The sequence below is a fragment of the Puma concolor genome, chromosome E2, assembly GCF_028749965.1.
Source record: "Puma concolor isolate L17-30 chromosome E2, mPumCon1.1.hap2, whole genome shotgun sequence".
In the NCBI taxonomy this organism is placed as follows: domain Eukaryota; kingdom Metazoa; phylum Chordata; class Mammalia; order Carnivora; family Felidae; genus Puma; species Puma concolor.
Window position 1 is genome coordinate 33,898,714 of NC_141681.1, and position 22,062 is coordinate 33,920,775.

The 22,062-nt window shown below is 52.1% G+C and overlaps 1 protein-coding gene and 1 long non-coding RNA gene across 3 annotated transcripts in view; one reads left to right on the top strand and one right to left on the bottom strand.

Moving 5' to 3' along the window:
• Positions 1 to 22,062, bottom strand: part of NOD2 (nucleotide binding oligomerization domain containing 2) — a 36,250-nt gene that overhangs the window by 5,121 nt on the left and 9,067 nt on the right. For both annotated transcript variants that reach the window (XM_086689455.1, XM_086689453.1), the window contains exons 3-10: positions 18,263 to 18,368; positions 13,215 to 15,033; positions 8,965 to 9,048; positions 8,671 to 8,754; positions 6,121 to 6,204; positions 4,165 to 4,248; positions 3,338 to 3,421; positions 1,287 to 1,370 (exon numbers count right to left, since the gene is read on the bottom strand). In XM_086689455.1, the coding sequence (XP_086545581.1) occupies positions 1,287 to 1,370; positions 3,338 to 3,421; positions 4,165 to 4,248; positions 6,121 to 6,204; positions 8,671 to 8,754; positions 8,965 to 9,048; positions 13,215 to 15,033; positions 18,263 to 18,368 (2,429 nt within the window). The remainder of the gene's footprint in view (positions 1 to 1,286; positions 1,371 to 3,337; positions 3,422 to 4,164; positions 4,249 to 6,120; positions 6,205 to 8,670; positions 8,755 to 8,964; positions 9,049 to 13,214; positions 15,034 to 18,262; positions 18,369 to 22,062) is intronic.
• On the top strand, positions 5,250 to 12,094 carry LOC147573477 (uncharacterized). Its single transcript, XR_015244812.1, has 2 exons — positions 5,250 to 5,538; positions 6,824 to 12,094. It is a non-coding gene; the product is annotated as an uncharacterized LOC147573477 (long non-coding RNA).

The window sequence follows — 22,062 nt, forward strand, 5'->3', positions numbered from 1 at the left end:
TAATTAAACTCCTCCAAAGGTTTCTCATTGCCCCTAGAATAAAGCTCTAAATCCTCCCCATGGCTCTGAGACCTATGTGGCCCCCTCACCCTGCCTCTTCCCCCCTGTACCTTCCCCTACAGTCCAACTACGCTGGCCCTGCCCTCTGTTCTCAAAACAACCAAGCTTGTTTCTGCCACAGGGCCTTTGCACTTGCTGTTTGGTCTTCTTGGAATGCGCATTCCTGAGACCTCAGCACTGCAAAAACAGTAACCTTCCTCATTATCCAGGTTTCAGCTCCAATACCACCTTCTCAGAGAGGCTCTCCCCAGGCAGCTGCGACCCTGACCTCTCCAGCCACTCCCTGGCACATCTCCTCTTGAATACTCCTTAGAGCCTTTACTATATATAATCTTGTGTATTGGCCTGCTTGTTCATTATATGCCTCTCCCATTAGAATCCAAGAGCTAAGGGGGCTGAGGCCTGCTCTGTTCTTTCCACCGCTCTATCCTCTAGCCTCCAACAGCACTTGGCACAGCAGGTGCTCCAGAAATATTTCTTGCATCGATACATAAGTGGGTGAATGTATGCATGAATGCACAACAACGAAATGAATGAATGCACACATGAATAAATGCAAGCACGCCTGCCTGCATAACCCAAGAGAAACCACTAGCGATGACCGTTAGAACAGGTCTCCCGCCTGAGCCAAAGATGGCCCGCGAGAGGGATGCTGTCGGCAACCCACCCAAACGCCCTCAGCTTTCACCTCTAACTCTGAGGGCTGCCTGCTGGGAAGACCTCCCCTCTCTGCCTGAGGCCTTTCTCCTGACCCCAGGAGCGTCCTGGCGCAGGGCAAGCCGGAAGTGCCGGAAAATTAATATCCCCACAAGCACGCAAATGAAGGATGGGCAGTTGGCAGATAAATACCCCTGCTGCCTCGCTTCTCTGTTGGGTAGGGGCTCCTGGAGCCCCACAGCAAGTCTGAGGCGGTTGCCCTCGGGGATAACCAGGGCCAAAACAGGCTTGGTGACCACTTGCCGTGGGTTCCCTTCCCTCCCCTGCTTCATTTCCCTGACCCCTCACCAGGGTTTGCTGGAACCACCTCCCAAGCAAACAACTTGCCCTGGGATCCCTGTCTGTGTTTGGGGGAACCCTGACTCTACCAGCCGTTTTCTGCCAGGCTACCTTTGCATGAGTGAGAGAGGCGGGAAGCTGCCCATATCCACCCCTTGTCCCCCCTCTCCCCCGCCGCTGCCCCCTATAAGGCCTGTCATTATCATCCCGGCTCCTTACAGGTTCCTTACTTTAGGACTTTCAAACTTGAATTCCTCTGAAGTCCTTTGGCAAGAGAACACACACCTTCATCCTGGAGATGGTTCTCCTCCAGGCTGGCAAGAAAAAGAGAGAAAATCCCGTTCATATGGTAACATTTGTTGCGGAAGATGATGTCGATAAGGATTAGCCTGCTTGCCCCCCAGTTAGAAAATCCAACATCTGAAAATCTATATTTAGCAGATGAAGTAAGAAGAGATATAGTAGGAGTATGAGGGTTTTCAACTCCAGGGACGTCTCTGGGAGAGAATTCACCCCAGGGCTCCTCTATATAAAAGGTACCCTCACGTCCCAGTGATCTAATATCCTTTTCCCTTTCTTATTAATGGAAGCCTCCTTCGGTTTGGGCAACTATGTGCATGCACTTGGTGAAAAAAACTACCTTTTGACTCTCCACTACAGCCAGTGACATCCGCACGGCCATGAACACATAAGGGGAGGTTGACAGATGGGGCTCCGGGAAATTCTCTTTAAAATGGAGAGCTTGGGGCACCTGGGTGACTCAGTCGGTGAAGCATCCGACTCTTGGTTTCAGCTCGGGTCATGATCTCACGGTTCTTGGGTTTGAGCCCTGCGTCGGGCTGTGTGCTGACAGTGAGAAGCCTGCTTGGGATTCTCTCTCTCCCGCTCTCCCCGCCCCTCCCCTGCTTGTGTTCTCTCTCTCTCACAATAAACTTTAAAAATAAAAACAACAACAAAAGTAAAAATAAAATAAAAGGGAGAGCTGGCCTGGGCCTCCTGCCCTTCCTGGATATACAGACTGAATCTGGGGACACGGAAGCAGTGTCGCAGGTATAGCAGCCATCTGCTGACCGTGAGGCAACCAACCATGGCTTCAGGAGAAGCCACCGACTGAGGACCCCTGCTGGCCTCATGGAGCCATTACACCAGCCCTACGCCACCTACCTCCAGACGGGTTGGTTGGTCACGAAGTAAAGAAATCCTTTACTGGTTTGAGCCACTGTACCTAGAGTTCTTCCCTCACTTGCAGCCTAGTGTAGTCATAACTGATACACTCAACGGCGAGGCATGCCTCTAACAAGAATTTCCAAGTGGCAAAGTCCAATCAGGATATAATCAATGGGACACCGGCAGAGCTATCCCACCACAATATCCACTTTGTGACGGTGATCATGGGTTTCAAAGGCCTTCCGCTTCCTGGAGAAATCAGCATATTTATCTCCCTGATAGAATTGGGAACTGCCCAGAACAAAACGTCATAAGAAGTCCAAGCTAGTGGCATCTAAAGGACGGGAGGCTTAGAATCAGCTTCAGGTCAACAGTGTGAGCACAGTTTATGGCTCACCTTTTAACTTGCCCCAAACCCCACTCCACCTTCCAGGGAGACCTTCACTCTACTTCTCCTGCATTCTTAGGCACTCAGCCTCCCTTAGAATCCACAAAACGTGGGGTGCCTCGGTGGCTCATTTGGTTAAGCTTCTGACTTTGGCTCAAGGCACGATCTCGAGGTTTGTGAGTTCACGCCCCACGTCGGGCTCTGCACTGCGCACGGCCCGCTCCCGAGCCTCTGTCTCCCTCCCTCTGCCCCTCTCCCGCGCACGCTCTCTCTCTTTCAAAAATAAACATTTTTTAAAAATAAAATAAAACCTGGGAAAGGAACACCTGTGTTTAAAAAAGACTTTATGCATGTAACAATATATGCTTCACAGTTGGAAGCAGTCAGCCCCTCACTTTCCAGGTAAGAAACCTGGGATTCAGAGCTTATTTAACTTGCCTGAGATCACAGCAGGCCTTGAAGCTCAGCCTGCTTGACTCCAGAGTCTCGGGCCTCAACCATTAGGCCACACGGAGGCAGTATACAAGCCGACAAACCAGGAAATATAATTCCATTAAAAGAATTAGCACCTACGTGCCAGGCTCTATCAGCTTCATGCACCCAGCACATAGAAGGACAAACCCAACAGCCCAACCACTTGGTTATCCACCTCTGTTTTACCTGCTTCCATGGAGGAGGCCAAGGAATGAATGAGGCCTCCTCAAAGCAGGGAACCCCTCAACTCACCAGAGTTCTTCCAGTGTCACGTTCTTTTCCAACATTAAGGCTAAGGCTTGAGCCCCCACACTGCCGATGTTGTTTCCCACCAGGCTGGACGGAATCAAGGAACAAAAACACATCAGAGCAGGGAGGGACCTCAGAGGTAAGGTAACCCGGGAAGGGCAAAATGCACGAAGCACATAGCCCCACATCCTGGTCTGCTTCGTTCAGACATTACCAACTGACTACAGTGCTCATTTTCATTAAGCTAAGAAGCAGCCTTAGAACTCTTTCCAACATGATGTCCTGGGTAGCCATTATTCATGGACTGCAGTTGGTCCTTGAGATAAAATATATCTGATCCAGGGGCGCCTGGGTGGCTCAGTCATTGGGACATCGGACTTGATTTCGGCTCAGGTCACGATCTCACAGTTCGTGGGTTCAAGCCCTGTGATGGGGGGCTCTGCGCTGTGTAAGCGTGCAGCCTGCTCGGAATTCTCCCTCCCTCCCTCTCTCCCCTTCCCCTGCTCATGCGCACGTGTATGCGCACACATGCTCTCTCTCTCTCAAAATAAACCTAAAAAAATTTTTTTTTAATATATCTGATTCAGCCCCAAACCTTCAATTAACAGATAGGGAATCAAGACCCTTAAGGGGAGAAGGAACACCTCCAAAGTCACCCAGAAAGACTCAAGTGTCCTGACTCCAAACCCAAGGGTCTCTTCTTCACATCCCACTGCCTAACACAGGGGGCTAAGAACAAAGTTCAATCAAATGAAGGACCCTCAAAACTGGCCCAGGCCCCTCCCTTCCTCATCCTGGCTCCCTGTGACCATGCAGACCCCAAAGCTTACCTGAGCCACTTCAAGCTCTGGTGATCACCCAAGGCTTCAGCCAAGGCCTGGGCCCCTTCGTCACCCACCTTGTTGCCCCAGAACCTAAAAAGGCCAACAGATTGCATCATTTGGTCAGGGAGTAACTGCTATGTGTTCTAGACATGCGTGAACGGTGTCCTTCCTCGCCATGGTTCTGCCCCTCTGGGACCTTCCAGAAAGATCTCGGGGGGCTCCTAGGCCCCAGCAAAGTGGATCTGCCTCCACCTTTTGGGAGGGATGGTGAAACTGAATTCATTTTTCAGTCAGACTTACAGAATAGTAGAGGCCCACCCAGCACACGTCCTCAGGGACAAGGAACTCCGTCACTCACTCTCAAAGTCAATTCACAGCGTGGTGACATTTTCCTTGATATTTAGGTCAGATCTGCTTCCTGGTGCCTGCTACCCACAGGTCCTCAACTACCCTCTGGGAGCACCCAAAACAAGTCTCACTCTTCTCCCGCAAGCCAGCTCTCTCTCTTGTTCTTCCCTAATGTCCCCCATTTCCTCACGGTGTCATACTCCTTCACCTCCTGGGTCATCCCCCTCAGACCCACAGAAATTGAGAAACTTCCCTTTTCAAAGGTGGGGCCCAACTCGTTCCTTATGACCTGGCTGTTTTACATTTGGGAAGCTAGCCCAGACCTGTCTGTGCACATGTGAGCAAAGCTAGCCGAGCTAGGATGTTCACCACGCTTTCATTCATCCGGTTAATATTTATTGAGCTCTGGCTGTGTGCCAGCACTGCTCTGTGCCCCTGGGGAGAGAGCAAAAAACTACGTCATAGCGAAAAACCTAGAATAACGTGAGGGCGCACCGACACGGGGCCAGTTACATAGATTACAGACATCCAGCCAGTGGAATACCAACCAGCTAGTCTTTTAAAAATGAAGTCGTTGTGGTACAAAAGATATATTGTTAAGCAGGCAAAAAAAGAAAAAAAAAAAAAAAACACAAAAAAACCAAAAACCAATATTCAGAACGGTTTGTGTCATATGATAGTATCTGGTGGGAGGGGGGTGGGGGGTTAGCACAGTGCTTGGTGGGTGCAGACAGGTGCCTTAACAAAGAGGTGTTGAAAGAGAACAGCCGGCATACGCTGGTTGTGACCTCGAGCAGGAGAGAGCTTGGTGGGGCTGGGGCCACCCTTGTACTGGACTCTGTGCTCCTGGTAATGCAGCGTGGAAAAGGTGCTGATCTCTCAAGCAACCCGGTTCCGCCCTTAGCTCCGGCTGAGCTTGTGGGCAGCTTGCCTGCCGAGGAAATGGGTTGGGCCCTAAGGTTAGTGTCTCTTCCTACAGTCTTGGGTTCTCAGACTCCCATTTCTCATCAAATGGATGCCAGCTCACACCAGGTAAGGCAGGACAGCAGCGGGGCTACAGGGGACTGCCCGGTTGCAACCCTGGCGTGGGGGGGGGGGGGTCAGTCACTCAGCTGCCAGAGGAAGCCCCTCCCCCCCACACACATACTCTGGGGACCTGTGGTCTGTGGGACTGCCCTCCCAGCCTGTGCCTGACTCCTCTCCCCTCACTGGAAGGCTCCGCACGACCCTGCAGCCGCAAATGCTCAGAAGGACCCGGCAAAGCCCCCTCCAGTCCTGGGTCCCGTCTCCAGCCTGGTCCACTTACTTATCGTCCCTTGATTCTCACCGCTTGGGTGGGGCCCAGGCAATGGCACTCTTCAGAAGCTCCCAAAGGTGAGAGGCACAGCCCTAGCACCAGTGAGGACCAGAGGGCTTCCTGCCACCCACTCATGGGCACTGCCCAGCCCCCACATCCTGAACTTCCTGTTTATTGAGTGAAAGGCAAGTACTGAGGCAGCCAGGGGCCACCCGCTCTCTCCCACTGCCTCTGGGGCCTTCCAGCTAAAAAACTGCACCTGCTAAGTCCCCCAACCTGCCCCCACGGGGGCCCCTCTGCCCCAGAATCCAACCTACCCCAAGAACTGCAAGGAGGCATTGGCTCTGAGCCCCTCAGCCAGCACCTGGGCTCCCGAGGCAGTGATGTGGTTATTGCCCAGCCTGGAAAAGAAGGCAGGGAGGCTGAAGGAGTGCGGGACGGACGTGGGGGTGTTAGTGCCCAGAAGCACCCGGGGCTGGTAACATGGAGAAAAGCTTTGAGGACCTCTCTGCTGGACACGGCAGCCCGACTTCTTCCTGCCTGTCGAGCAGACTCCCCCGGGTGCTAGTCTATTCCTGCTTGGCCAACCTTACTCAACCGTGACTCCCGCTAGTTCATTCTCCAGCTGCAAAGGGGAAAAAGTGGGGGGAAACCTGTTTTGCAAAGCAGTGTGACAGGTATGGGCAGGAGGCACTATTGTCAGCTGTCCTAGGAGGTGGTTTCCCCAAGGGAGGGAGGGTGACTCACTGTCACACCTTTTCCTCCTGTCTCAGCCACCAGCTGGTGCCAGACTCCATGCCCCCTGCAGCTTTCCTGGGTCCCTTGTTGCTGCAGGTGGCTTTCACCTGTTCCGCCCGAGCTGCTGGGAAAGGGCAAGGGATTCTGCTGGGGGGTTGGGGGTTGGAGGAGGGAGGGTTCAGCCGTATCCAGATACCTCAGAGAACTTTGGAGAGGTCCCCAGAACTCTTACTCACGACCCCAGGCTTCCTGGAATTAATAACACACTTTTCCTCTTTTTAGAGAACTTTCACGCCCTTGAAGCCACTCTGGCTGACAACTACCCTGCAGAGCAGGCGCTATTATCCTCTTTGAGAAGGGGCAGGGTGCCCTCCCACACCTCTGACCACAGGCTGCTGTGCCGGGAAATTCAAGGTCGCTTCCCACAGGCTGCTCCCAGCCAGTGACTGGGAAACACAAGACTCTGCTGGGCAAATCTGGCTGGAGGACTCCCCCACAGCCTTCTGTGCTCTCAGAACTGCCCCAAGGTCTAGAGGCTTCCTCCCAGCCTTCCTTCCTTCCTTCTCCCCGTCTCTCAGGGTCAGACTTGCGCTGTAGTGAGCTGACTCTCCCAGCCTCCCCCAGCCCCCTTCCCTGTTTCCCCTCGGAGGCATTTTCCCCAACAAACAGTTCCGCATCTAATCCCTTCTGGGAGGGCTGAACTACCGTAAGATAAACACGCTGAGAATTTACATGATTACCCACCACCTTTTAACCGCTAAGCTCCCTCCATAAAGCACTGACCATATCACGCCAGCTTTCTATGTATCCTAACTCATTTAACCGTTACAACAACCTAGGAGGAAGCTGTAATTATTATCTACATTTCACAGAAGGGGAAACAGAGTCACAGAGACATTGGGCTGACCCAAGGTCACATAGCAAATGAGGATTCAAATCTCAGGGATCTTAGATCCAAACCTCAGTTGGTCTGGCCCCAGAACCCCATGCTCTCTCAACTATTCTGCTATACCAGCCCAAAACCCAGGCTTCAAATTCTGAGCATAGTACCTTCCCACTACCCCACAGCCTTCCCTGGGGGATAGGCCAGCCTCCCACTCTGGCCACAGCTGCTGTCAGCATCCTGAGTCTGGGGGAGCAGGTGGTAGCAACAGAAGAGAGTCCTTTGTGGGGAGCCCGGGCGACCAAATCTTGACTTGGGCTCAGGCCATGATCTCGCAGTTCGTGAGTTCAAGCCCCATATCAGGCTCTGTGCTGACAGCGCGTAACCTGCTTGGGATTCTGTCTCCCTCTCTCTCTGCCCCTCCCCTGCTCGCTCTCTTTCTCTCAAAAGGAATTAAATTTTAAAAAGTTAAAACAAAAAGAAGAAGAGAGTCCTTTGTACAGAACAGCGCCACTGGGGCTGGCTTCAGCAGCCCTGCCTGAGACTGGGCCACATGGTTAGTAATTTCAACATGGCGGCTTCGAACCCCAAACCCAGCCCAGCAGGTACGAAGAATGGACAAAAGCGATGGTTTACTTTGTCTTCTTTTACTGCCACATAAATCCAGGAAGCAAGAAGACCCCAGGGAGAAAGAGAAGCCAGGCTGACCCGGGGACCAGCAGGAGAGGTGACTGAATGGTGTCAGATGGGAGAGAGACCCCCACTGAGCCAGGAAGGTCAGGAGCAGCAGAAAGGCAGACATCAAAGACTGAAGCGCAAAGCCGGCACCCACCGAGCTGGGTAAGGACCTTCTGAGAGCTTTTCAGCAACTGGCTGTCACAGCTGTGGTGGCAGGTGACTCCACGTGCCTCCCCCCGCAACACGTGCTCAATGAACACCAGGGAACCCGGTAACCCCAGACAGCTTGTGACACTCTTAGACACAGGGAAGGAAAGGGTCCCAGAAACCGTCTTCAGCCCTGGGGGGCCAAAGGTCAAAGGGCAGGCAGCCCTCAGCAGAGCCAATCCTGGGTTTGCTGGGGAGGTCACAGCATTAGCGAAACCCTGTTCAAAGGAGACACTGCCCCTGATTCAGTCAGCAGATCACAAGCCCAGTAGGGGCCGAACCAGGGCCAGGACCAGACCGAACTGACTCAGCTCTGAAGAAGAAAAGCAATTTCCACAGAATAGGAAAGCCCTGGGCTCACCTCAAAGCCAAGAAGTTCTGCCTGCACGCAAGGAGCCTCGCCACGGAGTGTGCACAGCCATCGGTCAGTTTGTTGTTGAAGAGACTGGAACGTTCCAAAGGACAGGAGACATGGAGACCTAGCACAGCAGTCAGGGACCACCCCAAGCCCAGGGTAGCCCGTTCCCGTGACCCAGGAGTCACCTGCACCCTCCAAATATGCCAACACCCTCGCCGCAGCTCACGGCTGCTGCCCAAACGGCACAACCCGGAGCGTGGCCGGGGACACGATGTCCACCACTCGAGCCCGACTTACGCTAACTTCTGCAGCTGCTCACAGTGAAGAGCATGTTCGACGAGCTTGCAGATGCCTCGGTCTGAGATATTGTTATCTCGCAAGCTAAGAAAAAAAAGACAAATAGATTTGGAAAATGGAGCTGATAAAAGAGAAATAAACAAGACCCCAAAAGAGACTTCTGCTCGTGCCCAAAGTGCCAGCATCTGTGTTTCTGGGAAACACCGCAAGGGCTGAGCACCCCAAGAAAGAGGAGACGCCCCCATCCCTGGTCAGGGTGCTGACGTCATGCACCATGTGGGGGACCGCTCAGGAGGTGGGGCCCCAGAGCTCCTGCTAAAGAACGCTGGAGTCCCGGCGGGTCACTGGAGTCCTAGGCTGAGGCACTGTTTCTATGCTTGTAAAACAGAAATGATCACCATAGCAGCCTCACAGAAGGTTCCTAGGTGGGAGGGTGTGTTGGGAACTAGCCAGGCCACCCTGGGGGTGACGGTGGGTACCAGACGGCAGACCAGTCAGACAAGAGTGGCCAAGTTTTGCTCTGGAAAACCAGCAAGTGAGCCGTGGTTAGGGAGGCCCTGCCGTCCAGCACTTCACCCCAGTGACATCACTCCTGTCGTCAGACCCTGCCCAGAAAGCCCCCTCTGACACTCCTCTCGGGGTGGCGCCCCCAAACTCACCTGATCACAAGATCTTCAGAAAGCATCCCTAAAATACAGACTCTGGGGCCCCTCCCCTGGAGCTGGCAATTCTGGGAGTGGAGGTGGGGTGGGGGGTTGGGGCCCAGGGATCTGTGTATATTAACAACCGTGCCTAGGATTCTTCATCCTCGGGCAGATCTGGGAGACCCTGACTTAAAGGCTAACAGCTTGGGGATCTGGAATCTTCCCTCCGTGGAAACTCTCATCCTCAGCAGCCACTTACTAGCTATTTGCTGTAAAAAAAAAAGGGGGGGGGGGGAAGATGGTATTCCCAGCCTCACCTGGCTGAGAGAGGATTTAAAGAGACAGCACACACAAAGCCCTGTGAGTGCCTGGCGCAGGCAGAAGGTAGCTGTAATCATGGCTGCTCTCACGCATGGGGCATCTGATGTGCCAGCACCGACCCAAGCGCTTCCCAATAGTAAAGGTGTTTAATCCTCACAAAAGCCCACGACGTAGGTACCATTATGATGTCCGTTAGAGGGAAGGCAGTTGAGGCACAGACACGTGAAGTGACTTTGCCAAGGTTGCACAGCACCTAAAGGATCTGGGCCCCAGGCGGTCTGGCTCTAAAGCCCACCGTTAAGCATGACCTTGTACGCCTCTGTCCCAAGGCCCCCTGTGGGCTCCTAGAGCCGTGATTTCCAGGCTGCAGGTTGTGACCCGTTCGTGGGCACGAAACCAACTTCAAAGGTCCTGAGCGGCGTTTTGAAAAAAGGAAAAGAATAAAAGACTGCAGCGTGCATCAGAGTTCGCACGGGAAAGTCATTCTGTGAAGTTTTTGTTTCAGGTTTGGACGCCTGTGCATCTAAAGGTGCATTTGCACCTTCTCTCTCACTGTAGGTCACAGCCAAAACATTTTGAAAGCCAGAACCCTAGAGTCAGATCCAGGGCCTAAAGAAAGCTATATGGGGGCACTTTGTAGACAGGCTTCCTGGAGGCTGAGGGTTTGTTTCTGTTGGCATGGAAACATTTCAAGTGGGAGAGATACAGTATGGCTCTGGGGGAGAGGAGCACCTCCTCGCCAGCCTCTGTCTCTGTCTGTCTCTGTCTCTGTCTGTCTCTCTGTCTCTCTGTCTCTCTCTCTCTCACACACACACACACACACATAGGAAATACCTGACCTCCAGATCATTTCCCCTCCCACATAATGCTGGCAATTTCTGTGTGGAGAGTAAAGAGCAGTAGAACTTAGTCAAGGTCTTTTATTGCTCATGGAAAATCAAGCTGGTTCCCACAGACCAGCTGTTTTCACAGGGTGGCTCTGGACTCCTTGGAGCAGTATCACCAGGGATGTCAGTTAGAAAACATAGATCCCTGGCCGCAACTCCCCCCCCACCGCCGCCCCGACCGAGGGAGCGAGAATCGCTGGGGGTAGGCTTCCGAATCTGCATTTCTACATGCTTCTCTGCACCTCTAGGCTGAGCATGGTTACCAGACCATCCTCATTTTCCTCCGAAAATGGAGAGAGACTTCTAGCCCCCCCTCAGCCCTTGGACACATCCTGGGAGTGGCATGGCTTTCCTGAGGAGAGAGGATCCATTCATTCTAGGGATGGACTGGTCTAGAAGGATCATCCCAGCCAGCGGTTCCTGACCTCCCGGGGCTCGAGGACCCCTTTGAGAACTATGGGCTCATTATCCACAAGAATGGACTTGTAATTCTATCAGGTAAATGACTCCCACAGATGGGTCTCGGACTTCTTGAGTGAAAATATGGCGGTTCCTCCTTCCTGGGGAGATCGAGTATTGTGCTGGCCATCTTTCCATTTCCCTAGCCAGATCCGCTTTCCTCTTTCTATCTGGCTCTCGGTCCTGAGGGGCTGATGCCCATGGACTACAGCAGCAGGCACCCTGTGTTGGCCTCCCATCTGGGGGTCAAGGCAAGAACAAGAAGGGGAGGAAGAGCCAGGGTTTATTCCCCCAGACCCCACCCTTCCAGCTTTCTGTAGCCTCAGTTTCTATCAGGCAGCCTTCTCCACACCTCTCCCCCAGCCCTGCCCCTCCAGGCTTGAGGACGGTGACAGCCCCGTCCCCACCCCCACCGCCACAGTCACTGGCCCCAGGACCCTGCACTTGCCCTTCTCGCTCTTCCTAACTGCTGCCCAGTCCCTTCTAAACAGTCCACAAACCACCCAATTTCAATGTGTCATCTGTTTCCTCCTGATACATTCACAACACACATTACCTATAATGCACACGTGGGCTGCATAAAATATGCTAATGTTATATTATTATTACATTATGCGAACAAACTTATGACCATGGTCCCTATGGAAAGGATAACACAGGCCACCCTACAATTTCTAAGAGATATCCATATGTTTGCTCCAAAGAGAAAAAAAAAAGTCTTAATGCTGTAGCCCAGAGGAAGTAGGCCATCGTAATATATTCAAGGAGAGGCTTGTCCCTTGCTTCGGGGCAAATAAAGTCACCTGGGATAGACCAAAAGCCCTGGAAGGCTGTGAGTCGATTTTAACTTGAAGCTACCTTCTGCTTTTTCAGCGGGTTTAAACAGGGCGCAGGACATCCCCTTTCAAGGACGGAAGGGAAGTGGGGGAGTCTGCAGAACGCTGGCCACGAGACCCGGGCATGCCCTCAGCTCTCACCTGGCCCACGGGTGCTGGAACAGACAGTCCCAAGGGGGAAAGCTCACGCCCTCAGAGGGGGCGGGGGGAGGGTGCTGGGAGCAGTGCAGGTGGTGGCGAAAATCTCATCTGGACCCTGCACAGCATGCGGGCTACGAGGGCAGGTGGCAGTCCGTGGCCACTTTCCAGCTCTCGGATCCCGAAATCCTCATCTCATTGGGATTTTAAAATCTCTCATGGGGCACAAGTCACCTCTAAATTTCGGCTCGTTCCTAATACAGACACTTAGCACACAAAGCTTTGCACATCACTTCAAGGTTCTCATGGAGCCCCTGAACGCTGTCCATAGATAGGCTGCTTGTGGGGAGCACAGACCTGTCCCCGGAAAGGTGTGATCTGTGAACCCCAGCTCTACCATTTCCTGGGTCACTCGAGACCAGTCACTTTGCTTCTCTGAGCCTCGATTTGAGGATAATGGGGAGCGTCTGGGTGGCTCAGGGGGTTGAACATCCAACTTCAGGTTAGGTCACGATCTCACAGTTCGTGAGCTTGCGTCTTGGATCACACAGCCTGCTTCAGACCCTCTATCAGTCCCCCGCTCACGCTCTCTCTCTCTCTCTCTCTCTCAAAAATTAGTAAACATTAAAAAATTTTGAGGATAAGGGGGATAATAACGTCCCTGCCTACAGCCCAGGGTGGTCACGGAGATTAAAGGAATTAATTCCAGGAAGCGTGTAACACAGTGCCTGACACCCAGGACATTCAATAAGCACGGCTGTCGTTCTCCTACGTTGTAAGGAAGGCTCGGACCGGGGAAGGGGCTGGGCTGGGGATTGCACAGAAGGGGTGGCAAGACTGGCGCTGGGCCCCGACTCCTGGGTCCCAGCCCGGTGCTCCCACACCGGCATCTCCGGGGTGGCATCCCTTCCCCCCCCCTCCCCCCGCCAACCCGTGCACAGCGGGCAGCGCCCAGCAACACTCACTAAAGAGCCTTGCACACGTCGAGACAAGGCAGCAGCTGCTCCACACCAACGTCACCTACAGAGTTGTGGTCCAGTTGCAGGGCCACGGGCCGCCGCAGGTGCCGCAGCACGAACGCCAGGGCGGCACATTCCGCGGGGCCCACGCCGCAAAAGGTCAGCTTGAGGTGCCCGACCTTCAGGCCTCGCACGGCCTCCCGCGCCAGTCGCTCCTCCTGCATCTCGTACAGGCTGCGGCTGAGCCAGACGAACCCGGGCATGGCGTGCATGCTCTTGGCCTCCCCGGGCACGGCCGGGGGGATGGCGTGAAAGTGCTTGTGGAGGCTGCGCGACAGACACCACCGGGCGCAGACCCGGCGCCCGAGCAGGGCCTTCTCAGACGCCTGGCCCTCGGCCAGCAGGCCCCTGTGCTCCCGGGACAGCAGCCCCGCCAGAAAGGCCGCGGTGATCTGGAGGTTGTGCGGCTCGGCCTCCTGGAGCAACGCCGCCACGCCGCCCTCCTCGCGCCCCGGGCGCCGCACGCACGCCACGGGCAGCAGCCTGGCCAGGAGCGAGCCGCCCGGCGTGTGACAGCGGAAGAGGCGTCTGAGCGAGGACGGTGGCACGTCGGCGCTGAGCACGAGGTAGAAGGCGGCGAAGAAGCACTGGAAGGTGATGTGCAGGAATTCCAGGGGGGCGACGCTCCCGGGCGCGACGCTCTTGGCACGCACCAGGAAGCCGAGAGAGACGTCGTCGCCGTCGACGTGTGCCGCCTGGAGCTGCCTGGAGGAGAACACGTAGCAGCACGTGCCCAGGCCCCAGAGGGCCAGCCAGCCGAGGTGCAGAAGGGCGGGGAGCCTGCCTCGAAGCAGCCCGGGCCCCGGGCTGCGGGGGGCCGCGTCGGGCGGGGAGGCGCGCAGCAGAAAATGCTGCACGATCAGCAGGTACATACCCGTGGTGGTCCTTGGGGACCCCCCGCCCGGCAGCAACAGTTCCTGGTGGCATTTGGACACCATCCACGTGATGACGGGAAGGTGGCACAAGCCGTGCAGGGCTGAGGTCGCTCTGAGCATGCGGATGAGGCGGTCGGCCACCCCCGGCTGGCGGTGGCACTTCCTCAGGTACAGTTCGATGCCCTCTTCCGAGAAGCCCTTCAGGTTGAGTTCCACGCGCAGGTACTTCCTGAGGAGAGCCGACACCGCGTCCGGACGGCTGGTCAACACCTTGCGGGCGTTCTTCAGCAGGTTGCCCTGCAGTAGGTTGAACAGCAGATTCTGGACCGACGTGGGGTCGGTCGGAGAGCAGTGGCGCTCGCCGCGATCCGTGAACCTGAACCTGAACTCGTCGAAGCCGTCGAAGGTTAAGAGGACGCGGTTGGGGTGGTCAAGGAGGAACTGGAAGACGTCCTGGCGGCCGACGTCGGGCCAACAGCAGTGTTCAAAGAGCAGCGTCTGCACGGACAGCGGCTTTGCCACACGCTGCAGCTGCCGGCAGCTGAATGGGAAGACGAAGAGGAATTCCCGGAAGTGGCGCCCCGTGGCCCACAGCAAGTGCACCCGCTGCAGCAAAGTGCTCTTGCCGCTGCCCGCCTCGCCCACCACCAGCACGGTGTCAGCGTCCTCGTTGAGGTGGCCACAGGTGCTGAAGAGTTCCTCCAGGCCCAGGGTGGCGGGGCTTTTCGGTGGGGGGCCGGCCACGCCCAGCTCTGTCCGGATTTCCAGAACATTCTCTGTGTATACTTCCTCCAGGCAAAGATTGTCTGCCCCATCATAGGTGCTCAGGAAACGAGACTGAGCAGATAGCGTGGTCCTCAGCTTGGACATGTACTTCTCACACGCGGCATCTGGAAGAAGAAGCAAATGAGGCAGGCTGGTGGGGAAGACGCCATCTGACAGAGCAGGTGCATGGGGGAATGTGATGTTCTGCGTGGAGACACTAGCCGGTGCGGGCCAGTCCTGGCTGTCCCCTTGCAAGCTACAGGCTTTGATGATAGTCACGTAACCTTCCTTAACCTGGGTCTCCCCCCCTGTGAAGGAGGAAAATGGTGGTCCCTACCTTATAGGGTTTACATGGACCAATTAAGATAATTCAAGTCAAGTGCTTCCATTCAGTGTCCAACACAAAATGCTCAAAGGATATTAGCAAGTGGTATTATTATTACTGACGTCGGGAAGATCTGTAGATTAGAAGGAGCATTGGGCTGGGATCAGAAGACCGGCATTCCAATGCCTGTCCCGCCATACTGGTCAGATAGCCTTCACCACTCAACCTCGGTTGTGTCTTTCTAAAGACAAACGGTGTAAGAGCCTAGGAGCGCAGTTTCTAAAGTCAGATACACCTGACTTTGAAAGCTGGGTCCACCATTAGCTTGCACAAGCCACTCAACCTTTCTGGCCTCAGTATACTTATCCCCCGAATTAGGGACAATCCACACCTTGAAGGATTGTTACAGGAGGAAATGAGATAAAATAGTTTGGAAGAATGTCTGACGTATGACAAATTCTCAATAGATGGTACTTATTATCATTATTACTAAAGGATTTGGTAGGCACACCAGCAGCACCCATGTCCTAATCCGTATGGTCTATGAACACGTTACTGGACTTGCTAAAAAGGGACTAGCCAGAGAGGCACCTGGGTGGCTCAGTCGGTTGGGCGTCCGACTTCAGCTCGGGTCACGGTCTCACGGTTCGTGGGTTTGAGCCCCACATCGGGCTCTGTGCTGACAGCTCAGAGCCTGGAGCTTTCTTCAGATTCTGGGTCTCCCTCTTTCTCTGCTCGCCCCCCCCCCCCCATCATGCTCTGTATCTCTCTCTCTCTCTCAAAAATAAATAAACATTAATTTTATTTTTTAATTTTTTTTTTCAACGTTTATGTATTTTTGGGACAGAGAGAGACAGAGCATGAACGGGGGAGGGGCAGAGAGAGAGGGAGACACAGAATCGGAAACAGGCTCCAGGCTCTGAGCCATCCGCCCAGAGCCTGACGCGGGGCTCGAACTCACGGACCGCGAGATCGTGACCTGGCTGAAGTCGGACGCTTAACCGACTGCGCCACCCAGGCGCCCCAAACATTAATTTTTTTTTAATTTTTTTTTTTAACATTTATTTATTGTTGAGACAGAGAGAGAGAGTATGAACAGGGGAGGGTCAGAGAAAGAGGGAGACACAGAATCTGAAACAGGCTCCAGGCTCTGAGCTGTCAGCACAGAGCCCGACGCGGGGCTCGAACCCACGGACCGCGAGATCGTGACCTGAGCTGAAGTCGGACGCTTAACCGACTGAGCCACCCAGGCGCCCCTAATTTTTTTTTTAATAATAAAAAAAAGGGACTAGCCGGGGGCGCCTGGGTGGCTCAGTTGGTTGAGCGTCCAACTCTTGATTTCAGCTCGGCTCATGATCCCAGAGTCATGGGATGGGGCCCTGCTAAGCATGGAGCCTGCCTGAGATATTCTCTCTCTCCCCCACTCTCTCTCTCTCTCTCAAATAAAAACATAAATTAAAACAAATCAAATTAAATTTAAGAAGGACTCGATAAATGTGACTGAACCAAAGACACCGAGATGGGGAGATTATCCTGGATGATCCAAGTGGACCTGACACTGAATGGTCTCGGCGTCACTAGGGTGCCCGGGTCAAGCATGTGGACGAGATTCTTTAATCAAGACTCACTTCCCCATCTTCTTCGAGGGCCCTCTGCAACACAGGGTGTGCCCACAGGACTGCTGCTTTTCCTTTATTATCCCAGTAGCCAATGCGAACAAACCACTTCCTGTGTCAGGGGGTAGTTCCCTTTTAGGGAATGAGGAAGTGCTGGTCCAGAGGCCCCAGGGTGGGGGGACCTTAGAGCATCATGGCCTCACTGCTCCCAACCAAATACTGGCCCATTTGTTCTCAACTCAGAAGGGAACAAGAAATTCTCACAGAGCACCCTTGGAATACCAAAGCTGTATTTATGCATCCGAAGGAGATGCCCTGTGTTTGTGTCTCCTCTTCTGCTCCCAGAGCTGATGATTATCACCGCTCTTAATGCCCTCTGGATATACCAGGAGCCCCGAACGGATACCAGAAGATATACACCTTTTTCTCTAATATCCTGATTTCTTTTTTTTTTTTTAATGTTTATTTTTGAAAGAGAGAGAGACAGAGCGCAAACAGGGGAGGGTCAGAGGAAGAGGGAGATCCAGAACCTAAAGCAGGCTCCAGGCTCTGAGCTGTCAGCACAGAGCCTGACGCGGGGCTCAAACCCAAGAACTGTGAGATCGTGACCTGAGCCAAAGTCGGATGCTCAACCGACTGAGCCACCCTCTAATACCCTGATTTCTAAGGCAGGTTTTCCAGCCACCAACAATATAAAATTCTCCAGGGGGAGAAAGGAAAAAAAAAAAAAAAAAGGTATCTCTCATTTTAAACCCAAATACATGTCAATCATCAACTTCGGAATTGTCACCCTGGGGGATCTTGCACCATGTCATAGTGGTAAAACGCATGAAAGCCAGCTGTGCTTGATGATGTCAATGGCACACATTAACCAAGGGCCAGTCGGGGCACTGTGCTCCCCAGCCCATCACTCGCCCGGGAGGACACCTGAGCTGTTGCAGCTGAGTTATCCGAGCCCCTCCCGTTCCAGAGATGGGTCAGTGAACCGTGTGCAATGAGAGATACCACATTATCTAAATCCACTCAGTCCTGGGGTTTCTGATAGTGACTGCAGAAATCAAGAGATAACAGCCCTATCTCAAAAGTGTCTCCTTTTCAGTGCAGATAATAAGTTTGGCCAGTATGGGACACCTGTTTTTAGCTTCAACGCGTGGTAGCTCCAGTTTTCACGGTGCAGCTCACGAATAAAAGCTAACCCTAGTATTACACATGGGAACCCTTTCGATCTTCCCACTAGCCCGGTGAGTCGGTGGTGGTGTTATCCTTGAAATCAGGAAACTGAGCCTGAGGGAGGCCTGCACAGCCAGTGAGTAGAAATCTAACGGATGTCTCGCTCTGGAGTTTCGCTCTTAACCTTCAATCTGTACAGCCTTTCTTTCCCTTTCTGATGAACTGAGAAGAACATATACATACCACCGAAAGGCAGGGCCACCGGGACTGGCAATTCCTGAACATGTCGTAGAAGGAAGGCGGCCAACCCATTCGCCTTCACGGTCGCAAGATCCAGCAGCCTTCTTGCCTGTGGGGAAAGCAAAAGTCGTTGTCTTTCCAGAAAGCTGACGGACGGGTGTGTGAAGGTTTCCGCAGATTACTCCAATTTCATAGATGTCTCTCCCCCCACCACAATAAAAGGCCAGTAAAACAGCCACAACAGTGAGACACGGTATTACGTGGCAGAGTGAACACACAACCAATCTGGCCCCGAATAAGAGTGAATAACATAAAAAAAGGAAAGAAAAAAAAAAAAAGACATAAATCTATAAACCTGCAAGGATAGGAAAAACAGTTCTGGAAGCTGCAAATCATTTGGAAGAGAGGCGATTTCATGGAGCCCTGAGGCTTGAAATCCCATCTCTGAGTACGACCTCCCACATTTTCATCGCCAACCTGAACTGCTCCCCTGAACCTTCGCTGGGCACATCTCAAACTACCTACCTGCTGTCTCCACTTACATGTTCCATAAACACCTCTGGCTTAACATACCCAAAACAAAACCTCTAATCTACACCCACCCCCACACCTACAGGTGCAACTCTGTAACTCTGAACCCTCGGACACATTCTACTTCTCTTCCACAGCCCATATCACCTCCCAGGATGTTCTGCCATTTCCTCCTTTTGCTTATTGCCCGTCTCCCTGCACTGGAATGTGAGTATTCCAGGACAAGGGTTTTTGTCTGTTTTGTTCACCGATGTATCCTCAACACCTAGAACAGTGCTGGCACAGAGCACGCACTTAAGGACTTGCCAAATGAATAAATAGTAATAGACTTAGAAGAGCCTGGAAGGCCAAATCCTCATCCAACAACGGGCAGGTTGAAAAGCACACAATGTACATCTCAGAATCTATAAAGGTCTCTGGAATTAAAAGCATCAGGTACAGGGGACACCTGGGTGGCTCAGTCGGTTAAGCATCTGACTTTTGATTTTGGATCAGGTCGTGATCTCGCAGTTCGTGAGTTCCAGCCCCGCGTAGGGCTCTGCACTGGCAGGGTGGAGCCTGCTTGGGATTTTTTCTCCCTCTCTCTCTGCCCCTTCCCTGCTTGCTATCTCTCTGTCAAAAAATAAAAAATAAAAAGAAATAAATGACGAACTTTAAAAAATCTTTTCATGTAAAAAAAAAAAAAAAGCATCAGTTACCTTGAGAACCAAAGGAAATGGTCAAATTAAGGAGGGCTAAGTCAAAGTGGTTTATAAAACAGATCTCCAATTTCCTTTACCCACTCCAAGTCAACAGCAACCGTCCCTGCCCTGCCATGGCAAAGTGAGGAGATTTACATTCTGGAAAGGCTCAAACAGGGTCCTTGGACTGGGAGGCACCAGGTACAATAATGGAAGTGGGTGTCATACCCTAAAAGAAGGTTTAAATGACCATGTACAAAATGAGTATTGAATGTTGATACCTCTCCCCAACACTATAACCACCCAGCCCTCAGCCCTCTTACTCACTGGGTTCCCACAACTCTGGTGGTCAGACCTTAACTTCCAGGCAGGAGGTCTGTGACGTCTACACTGGTAACTTGACCAACCTAGGGGGAAAGGTCTCAAGATACAAATAGAACCACTTCCCAAAATGTCTACAGTGAAACTCAAGGTAGACAAGTATCACCTGCAGGCTCTGAGTTTCCAGTAAGTTTTAGAGAGTCTATTTCAGTCATGAGAAGACAACTAAGGATCATCATATGCCCAAAGAAAGCATCTAATATGGGAGACTGAGCCCAAATAAGTGGAGAAGGGAAAAGCAACTTGTAGGATAAAAAGGTTATGCAGGGTGAAAAAATAAAATCTGCCCCCCCCCACAAAACAAACAAACAATGACAATAACAACAACACCAAAAAAAACCACACCGTATCATTATGATCCTTAAGTAAGACAAGAAATTGCATCCATAAAACAAAAACAGGATGCTATAATAAGAAACATTTTTAAATAGCTCTTGGAAATTAAAAGTGATAGCAAAAATGAAAAATGCAAGGTTTTAAAGATAAGTTGAAGATATCATAGGGGAAGTAGTACAAAAGGACACAGAGATGGAAAACAGAAAAGAAGGAGAAGAAAATTAGGGGATCAGTCCAGGAGGCCTAAAATTCAAATAGTAGTTCCATAAAGAGAGAAGAGAGAAAACAGAAAGAAAGCACCAATGAAGTAACCAAGAAAATTTTCCAGACAATAAAGATATGAGTTTTCGGTTCAAAGTGCCCCTTGAGTGCCCAGCACAATGGAAAAACACTAAGGCCCATCATTGTGAAATTTCAGAATGTTAAGGGCCAAAAGAAAATTTTACGTGCTTCCAGAACGAGTTATAAAATAGTTTTGGAATTGGAATTCTAGCAATTCTTCTCTGGAAGACAGCAGATAAGGGAGTAATCATCTCCAAATTCTGAAGAAAAATGATGACCAACCCAGAATTCTATACCCAGCCAAATTACTGACCAAATATGAGGAAAGTCAGCGATATAGAAGAGCTTAAAATTTAACTCCTATATACTCATTTTAAAGCAGAGGTGAGACCTGATCTCCCAGAATAGAACAAACCATGAAAAGGAAGACATAGTAATCAGGATTTAGGAAAACCCACACAAGAGGACCATAAAGGGAGATCTTGGGATGACGGCTCTGCACCGTAAGCAGAAGACCACTAGTCGAGGAAGATTGGAGCAGTGTGACTTAAAACTCAGACGTGTTGAGGGTAATTATATCCTAAATGTCCAGGCAGGCCTGGCTCTAATCCTTATCTATATTTGGTGTGTCTGCGCCACAGGCTAATATCATTCTTTCTCTCGCCCCCTGTTGCCTGGGTCAGCTGAGGACACCCATTTCACCCCACAGAAGTGTTTGGCCTGGCCCTATTCCTGGGAGCTGGAAGAGCCTTTGACAAGCTTACAACTGAACACACAGAGAGCCCACTTCCTCTGACCATATTCCAGCTGGACATCCGGCCCCTGACTCATATCCGCCCTACCAGATCCTCCAGCTGTAGTGAATCTGTATTTCTCAGGACTCACTCATGACCTTGCCCACTGACTTCTCAGCAGGAGCCCATACAAACTTGAGAAGGTGAAGCCAGACCATGTCCCTGAGACCCTGTTCGGCATCCCTGCTCCTGGGAGCCTGCATCCAAGAAAGCGAGGCAGCACTACCCTTTCCAGACACCGCTATGCTTGTGCTTGCTACGTGTTTTTCAAAACGAAACACATCGGTTGGAGAATCCTTGCATAAGGTGTTAAAACTATAAAGAAAAGCAAAGAATTGATTTAACACAGAAGTCAGGCTGGCGGTTGCGATTGAGGGAAGTACTAGTAACGTTCTATGCCTTCGCATGGGTGAATGGGAACATGTTTATACCACCATATAGGGCATTATACGTTTCTCTGCTGGCATGCTACATTTCCCAAGTTAAAGGTGTTGGAATTAATACTGTAAAAGAGTCAAGTGATTCAGTCTGACACCCTGGCCCTAGCCACCTTAGCAGGTGCACGAGTCAGATGGACAGCTGGTATTAGAGCCTCAGGTTTGCTAACAACTGTTATGCTCACCTGTGCGAGTTCACCCCACAAAGCCCCATATTTCATGTCAGAGAGTAAAGATCATAAGCTCTGGAGACAGTCAGGCCTGGATTTGAACTCTAGCTGGGCCACTTCTCAAATGGGTAGTTTGGGTAGTAGTGTTCACTGTTAAGAAACAGTATAGCCAACACTACACCCTTGGAAGGT